The sequence below is a fragment of the Suricata suricatta genome, chromosome 13 (genome assembly GCF_006229205.1).
Source record: "Suricata suricatta isolate VVHF042 chromosome 13, meerkat_22Aug2017_6uvM2_HiC, whole genome shotgun sequence".
NCBI classification, from domain to species: domain Eukaryota; kingdom Metazoa; phylum Chordata; class Mammalia; order Carnivora; family Herpestidae; genus Suricata; species Suricata suricatta.
In genome coordinates, this window is record NC_043712.1 from 18,795,719 (window position 1) to 18,804,013 (window position 8,295).

An 8,295-nucleotide genomic window follows, 5' to 3' on the forward strand; every position below is an offset into this window, starting at 1 on the left:
CAGAAGAGGGTTCCGTATGTATAATGTCCCACATCAACACTCCATCATGTTTCTGGTGAAACAACCAACAGATCTTTCTAGAAACCCAAAGCCTATGCAAGTGTAGGTTTCCTCCAGGAGTGTCTAGAGCGTACTGCCGGCCCAGCGAGCTAACTTCCCGCCCTGTCGGCCACGTGTGTCCCCCTCATCACCCAGCTTCAAAGCCAATCGTCAGAGCGGAAAGTCTTTTCTAAACCAACAACCTACAAAAAACACTTCTGGCTCAAACGTGCTAGCGCCACATAATTTCACAATTCCACTCTCTTGGTCACTCCCAACTGCCACAGCTCTCTGAATTAAGATAAAATCATTCTCTGCCCATCGGGTATCTTCAAAGTTTAATGGTGATAGGCTTCTTTGAAAACCAAAAATAAATCCTTGAGCAGGCAATCATATTTCTTGTAAATCTCATTTTTGTGGGAGCCTGTATTTTATTGTTCTACATCACAATTTTTTTTAAGTTTTATGGTCCAAAGCAACGATTTCAGGAAAAATCAAAGTTGGATCACTTTGCCGCATGATGTACTGCCTCTTCCCAATTCCGAACTGGGCGAGTTAACCATAATTACAGATCAAAAAAGGCGGTGATAGCTTTCAAATTGTAGCTCTTGTCAATACCTCTGTTTCTAATTACAGCAAATTCCGAGACGTGTATTAGACATAAACTCACTCCTTTAAAGAAAAATGTAAAAACACGATCCCTACCTCCAAGACACTCAGAATTATTCTGAACGTGGTCCAAGTATTTGTTCCTGCACTTCCCCTAAATAATCTCACGTACTACCCAACAGACACAACTTCTGTTACTTAAGAGCCGTCACAGGACAAACCTGAGAAGTCATTCTGGAAATACTTAATCAAGAGCATGATGAGAAATATTCTATTAAGAACACAGAACTTTCCGGTCACCAGGGCAAGAACAAAGGGCTTGTTCCCATCCCCAGCTCCCTCAAAGAAAGCTTTTCCCATGAAATGCAGAGTATCACACAACCTCTAGTCCAGAAAGTATAAGAGCCGTGCTTGAAATCTACTTGGGTGTGGGGATACAAGTGTGAGTCTTATAAATAAGAAAACATCAAGGAATCACTAAGGGTCATAATCCTTGCATGGGAAAAGAGGCCTATATATGTCCTGCTATGCTTCTTCCGACGGTATGATCAAATCATTTCGCTAAGCCTTGCATCGCCCATCTGTATAACAGGGAGAGAGATACCTATCTCACCAGATGGGGAAACACATGCCTAGTTAAATTACACACAGTCCATGTACTCCAGGAGCTTAGTCTAGTGACTAAGCCCCATAAAAAAAAAAAAAAAAAAAAAAACGGTTATCACATCGTGAGGACAGAAATAGGGTCTTAGGAAAGACCTCAGCCTAGTCTGGACAAAGCAAGGAAGGCTTCCTGGAAGAACTGCTGCCTAAACATTGAGATCTGAAGGAAGACTAAGTGTTAAAGAGAGAGGAGACTAGGAAAAGGCACTTTTCATCGGAGAAAACAGCTGTGCCAAGGCTTGCAGGTGAAATAAGGCATCACGGTGGTCCGGGGTGGCTGGAGGAGAGAACCCAAAAATTAGTTGAAGGAAAGAAAGCTAGAGACCGATCCAAAAGCGCTGCCTACACCCTATTAAGGAATCTGGCCTTGGACAAGCCAGTCAGAACCCCTCTCACTCTTGAGAGTTTTGTACTTTTACTTAATAAACTGTATTGTTTTGCTAAGGGGAAAAAAAAGGAATTTGGTCTTTCTTCTGCAGGCGCTAAACTGTGAAGGTGGTGGGGAAGTCCTATTTGCATCCAGGGGAGGACTTTGACTGATGGAAGGAGAATGGCCTTGGAGGAGATTAGATCTCCCCATGAAATTCCTTAGCAACCTTACATTTCTAACTGTAGGCCCCATCTCACCTGCAACTAACCCACCCAGTATTGGCTTCCTTCTCTGGGACTCTGATTACCATGGTGCACAGGGTGATGCGTCTGACACATATTAACCGTATTTTTTTTAATCTTTTTTTTAAGGAGTTAACGAAGTAGGCTGGGACCAGGGCCTCAGAAAATCTAGCGCCCCGGACTACGATGCCAGCTGTACTGATGGGGGGAAAGTGAACAGACACATAGACCTTGGCTAACGAACAAGAGAAGCAGACGCGGCAAAGGGGAGTCTGTGCTCAACAGCATGGATTACGGTTGCTTTGGACACGGAGACAAAACAACCCAAAGGCGCAAGTGACAGGGGTTAGGACGAGTTTCGTCTGGATAGCCCATTTCGCAAGCGTCCCAGACCCCAAGAAGGTCATCCACCTATTACTATCTCCACGTCCTCCTACCCCCACATCACGGCTTCCGGTCGACACTCAAGCCTTCCAGAGCCTCAGATCCAGATAGTCTGGAGACAAGCTCCCGCGACTGTCACCACCCCGCCACGCCGTAGTTTTTCGGGCCTCGTCTACCTACACCCTCCCGCGGCCTGGCCGCGCTCCGAGCACTGGCACCACGCCTGGCCGCCCCACCCCGAAACTCACGCTTGCGGGCCTCCGACACCTTCTCGGCTGCCCGCTTCTCGGCCTGCAGCAGCTGCTGGATGCCCTGCGACTGGCTGGCCATGGCGGCGGCGACTCGGAGGCCGAGAGAAGCGGCCTAGAACGGCTCGATCACCCCCTCGGGTCAGCTGACCCAGGCGCCTAGGATCTGCGCCTGCGCGCTGCGGCGGCGCCCCGCCCGCCGTCACGTGACACCGCAACACCGCGTCAGCTGACTGCACACGGCGCCTGGTGACTGGACCGGGAAGGGAGGGGCGGGGGAGGAAGAGCGGAATGTCTCGGCTGCGCCTGCGTATGATCTGTCTTCTGTCTTGACCCCTTTCTCCGCTCAGCCCCCGCCTCCGTTGCCTGCCAGATCCTTCGCTGTTTTGGTTGTGGTCGCTGCTGTGCCACGTCGTTATTGCTACACTACGCCTGCGTTAAGGTCGGGAGGGGAAGAGCCAGGCCAAACACAAAGAGGTTTCCCTATTTTGCCCTCTTTTTTACTCTCCCCTTTGTGGAATTTTTCTTGGCACTCAAATATACAGGAGGACACCACGTTAGAAGAATTCTTACCAGGTTCAGGGGATGGAGTGTGGAGACAGATATGCCACGTAGGCTGTGTGATTTAGAGGAGGAGCCTTCCCTCCCTGAAACTCAGTTCAAGGAACGAGTTGGACTATTTTCCATAAATATTTGAGGAATGCCTGCCACGATCCTAGACCACTGTTCCTACTGAGGAAATAGGGAGCAAGACACTCCCTGGTGGAGTGCACAGCTGATGGACCAAAAAAAAAAAAAAAAAAAAAAGATTAAAGTAAATAGGAAGTTGCAAACTGATACAGTAATCAGAAATGCAAAGTGCTTTAAGAAGAGGGGCATGAGGGCTTTCTCAAAGAAGTGGCATTTAAAATTCGATCAGAAGAGTGAGAAGTTAGCCAGGAAGGATAATGGGGGAGTGGGGAGCAGAGGAGTTAGGGTTGGTTAGTGGAAAAGAACCAGCATGTCTGGATTTGGTGGGTGTAACTTGGCACAGAGATTTCTCCCACCACAAATAGGTAGATAGGAAGCCAGTAGTTGAGTTTCCAACATGACAGGCATTGCGCTAATGCTTGACTTGGTTCTGACAGCAACTCTTAATCCCTTTCTATAATAACCAGACTGAAGCTCAGGGAAGTTAAGTAACTTGTCCAAAGTCACGCCCCTATTAACTGTCAGATGGGGTATTTGGAATCAGCCAGGCCTGCAAAGTGGAACATCTGATCCACCGTGCTCTCTGCTAGAATCCTGTGGGCTGTGGGAAGGACCAGATGGTCTCCTGGAGTCCACCAAGCACTGGGAGCATAAAACAATGCCAGAACTTTTCAATAGGATCATCTCTGCACTCAAGGAGAAGCTGGATTCACAGTGCAGGACACTTTCACCTGATCAAACTTAGAGATGGGGTTGGAAAGAAAGCTAAACTCCGAAACACCTATTCTTTTCCTGAACCAGTGCTTGACTGGTCTCTGAGATTGTAAGGCCAGTCAGTGATTTCCTGGAAAGATTTGTCATTTTCAGCGTTGTAGGAAAATGTAACTCATTCAATCCACGGAGGACAATGTATGCTTTTAATGGGTGACAAGAGGATTAAGAGACGGGGGTAGCCAGAAAGTGGAAATAACCCAAATGCCTAGCAACTGATGAGTAGGTTCATGAAATGTGGCTTACCCATCAATAGAATATTATTTGATCATAAAAAGGAGTAAAATACTGATACAGGCTGCAATATGGATGGACCTTAGTAACATGCTAAGTGAAAGAATCCGGGCACAAAAGACCACATATTGTGTAGTTCTGCTTATCTAAAATGTTCAGAACAGACAGATCTTGTAGAGACAGAAAGTAGGTTAGTGGCTACCCAGGAGCAGGGGTGGGGAGGGGGGAGAGGAACAAGGAGTGAGGGCTAACTGGCAAGGGGGTTCTTTTTTGGGATCATGGAAATGTTATGGAATGAGGTAGTGGTGACAGCTGCACACCCTTGTGAATATATTTAAACTACCAAATTGTCTACTTTAAAACGGTAAAAGGCACAGTGTGTGAATTATGTCACAATAAAGCTGTTACGAAGAGAGAGAGAAATGATGATAATGATGAAGGTGCAGCCCTTGCACGGTTTCTAGTCTGTCGTAAATGCCGGGAGGTGGGGACTGTTGTTTTGATCTGGCTGGGAGGGGGGTAATTGTTTGATTTACAAATCTGGTCCTCCACCTAACAAAAGCCTTCATGAGGGTTCCTCTAACAGCCAGCTTCCTGAAAGCATCGAAATTTCTACACATTCCAGAATGGGTTTTGTTTTGTTTTGTTTTGTTTGCTTGCAACATTTCAAAAGTTTATTGTATAAAGAGAACAATACTAGACAATCCGTCCTCTGAAATTTTTCGACTGGTGTAGGTTTTCTGGTTATCGGAGTGGGTGTTTGTTGTCAGAACTTGGGGACTCTGGGGAGATGTCTCGAAATAACTAGGAAATGAGGGTGAAGCAATTGTCCTCCAAAGGGTCCCTGAAGTCTTGAGCCAGGATCCAGAGCAGAGTCACAGTCCCCTGAGGGACACGGAGTGGATCCCAGGCTTTGTACCCCTGATGTGTGACTGTATTAGCACATCTTTTTTTTTTTTTTTCATTTTATTTATTTGAGAGACAGAGCAAGTGGGGAAGAGGGGCAGAAGGACACACACACACACAGAATCTTAAGCAGGCTCCACACTCAACACATAGTCTGATACTAGATTCAATCCCACAATCCTGGGATCATGACTTGAGCTGAAGCCAAGAGTTTACATTCAACCGACTGAGCCACCCAGATGCCAGGAACGTATCAGCACATCTAAGAAAAGACTGGGCCAATTCTGATGGGTGGCTGTCCAAACACAAGTAAGAAACAAGGTGAAGGAGCAATAGTGACCTTTATGGTCCCAAGTCAGCAACAACTAAGGAAAGTGTGACCTCTCATTGCCTTGCCTAAAGACACGGACAGTTGGGCTCAAATTCCATCTTTGTCATTTACTTGCTAGGTGACCTTGGACAGATTGTTAGCCTCTGTGAGCCTCAGACTCCTCATATGTTAAAAATGGAGTTAGTGATAGTATAATGGGATTATTGTGAGAGTTGAATTGGTGAATTCATGTGACTAGCTTAGAATGTCCTGACTATTCATAATAACATTGCTATCTGAATCCCTGTGACTGTAACTTCTCAAAGAAAGATAATCAGTTGGCATTTTGGGGTTTTTTTTCTTTACATTTATTTATTTTGGGGAGACAGAAAGAGACAGAGCACAAGCGGGGGAGGGGCAGAGAGAGAGGGAGACACAGGATCTGAAGCAGGCTCCAGGCTCTGTGCTGACAGCTCAGCCCTGACACAGGGCTCGAACCCACAAACCGTGAGATCATGCCCTGAGCCAAAGTCAGACACTTAACTGCTGAGCCACCCAGGCACCCCGGGCCTTTTGTTTTTGTCTATCAACCTGGTGTACTTAGTTAAGGGAAGCTCAACTCAGAAAAGCGACTCCTCTAGAGAGACTTTGCAGGACCAGCACTTGAGGCTGAACTTACAAGGAAGTGAGACTATGCTAAAATCCAGCCCATGCTCCACCCACTCCCCCCAGAGATCACCTCTCTCTAATACATTCAAAGGCTCTGTGTGGGCAACTAGTGGTCCTGTGACAAAATCCAGGGTGGGGGGCCTGACATGCCACGTGGGAAACTCATAAAGGACAGAAATGCCCCACCCTCCCTCCACTCCCACGTGGGGCCTCCTATGAGACAGGTTCTCAGCCACTGCATACACATTTTCCACCTTGGAATGCTGATGATGTATAGTTAACCCTTGCTCTTCCTTGATTTACACTGAAAATAATTCTAAAGGCACCCGGGTAACTCAGTTGGTTAAGTGTCAGACTCCTGATTTCAGCTCACTGCCATGATCTCATGGTTTGTGAGATCAAGCCCCACATCGGGCCCTGTGCTGACAGGCAGAGCCTGCTTGAGATTCTCTCTCTTTCCTTCTCTCTCTGCCCCTACCCCACCCATGCTCTCTTTCTCTCAAAATAAATAAGCATTAAAAAAATTGGGGCGGGGGGAGTGGTGCCTGGGTGGCTCAGTCAGTTAAGCGTCCAACTTCGGCTCAGGTTATGATCTCGCTGTTTGTAGGTTTGAGCCCCGTGTTGGGCTACGTGCTGACAGCTCAGAGCCTGGAGCCTGCTTCAGATTCTGTACCTCCCTCTCTCTCTGACCCTCCCCTGCTCGCACTGTCTCTTTTTGTCTCTGAAAAATAAATTTTAAAAAAGCACAAAAACTTTTTTAAAAAATCCTAAAGAGACGAAGATTGTATTCTCAAATCTTCCTGGTGTTAGAGAGATAATATTTATCCTCCAGTGAACCCAGTTAGCTGTGTATTGTTGTGACAGGGCTTGGGACACATCAACTGAAAATATGGCACTTTGACTTATTGAATATTTTACACTGAAAGAATTTGAGAATCAGCAGGTGCAGAAAGGATTCTTTGGCCTTCCCTTGAGGCAGGTCATGAGATGCTCATGTGAGAAATGCCCTCCTTCTATCCAGAGGAAAGGACCATCCTTATCCCCAGGACTCCAAGAGGCTTTGAGAGAAATCAGGACAAACAGGCCTTGCTAAATTTCCTCCAGTTTTTTCCTCTTAGCTCATACCCCTTTTGTCCTAACACGTTTTCCATGACTTCCCACTCTTCATCAAACCAAGTGTAAAAATACTCCAGTTTAAACACTTCCTCTGGTCTCCGTCTCCTTATGAAGGCTCCCATGTCACATAGAACTTACCTTAAATAAATTTGGATGCTTTTCTCTTGTAAATCTGCCTTTTGTTATAAAGACCCAGCCAAAAACTTAAGTTGGGTAGAAGAAAGAAATTTCTCCTCCCTTACAATAGCATTTACTTGCTATTTCCATCGCTTCACAGACACAGATCTAGGAGCTGCCTGGGTAACATTTATTTCTCTGCTTTCCCAGGAGCGAAGAAGCAGGCCTGGAAAGCAGGTCAAGGAACAAAGCATTGCAAATTATTCCTAGAAATTAACTACAAATGAGTCTGAACAAAATCAGGACAAAAAGATATTAATAGTGACACTCTTCATTAATTCATTCATTTATTTAAACATGCTTATTGAGTACCTGGTTTTTGCCAGGCTTCAGCAAGCGACTGCATATGAGCAAAACACACACATTCTTTGTCCTCCTGGGGCTTGGAGTTAACGAGGGAGACAGCCAGACAGAAATGCCCACCAATGAATACATAATAGTTAACGGAGTTAAATGCCCTATAGGCAGGCTATCCAATATGGGTGACACTAGCCACATGTGGCTACAGGGAAATTGAATGTGGCTAGTCTCTTTTTTTATTAAATTTTTATTAAAATGTTTTTAACATTTCTTTTTTGTGGAGGGGAGAGGCAAAGAGAGGGAGACAGAGGACCTGAAGCAGGCTCCGTGCTGTGAGCGCAGAGCCCAATGCGGGGCTACAACCCATGAACCGTGAGCTCATGACCTGAGCTGAAATCAAGAGTTGCTTACCCCACTGAGTGAAATGTGCCTAGCCTTCATTGAACTATGCTCTAAGAATAAAATATATAACACATTTCAAAGGCTAGCACCAAAAAATGTAAAATACCTTATTAATAATTTTTTATTGATTGTATGTAGACTCGGTCATATTTTAGATACACTGGG

General features: G+C 45.8%; 1 protein-coding gene across 1 annotated transcript in view; it reads right to left on the reverse strand.

Moving 5' to 3' along the window:
• The window catches only part of ATP6V1G1 (ATPase H+ transporting V1 subunit G1), a 7,177-nt gene extending 4,457 nt beyond the window's left edge, over window positions 1–2,720 (reverse strand). The window contains exon 1 of the mRNA XM_029920331.1: window positions 2,556–2,720. Within this exon, the coding sequence (XP_029776191.1) occupies window positions 2,556–2,637 (82 nt within the window). The 5' untranslated portion in view covers window positions 2,638–2,720. The remainder of the gene's footprint in view (window positions 1–2,555) is intronic.
• Window positions 2,721–8,295: the final 5,575 nt, after the last annotated feature.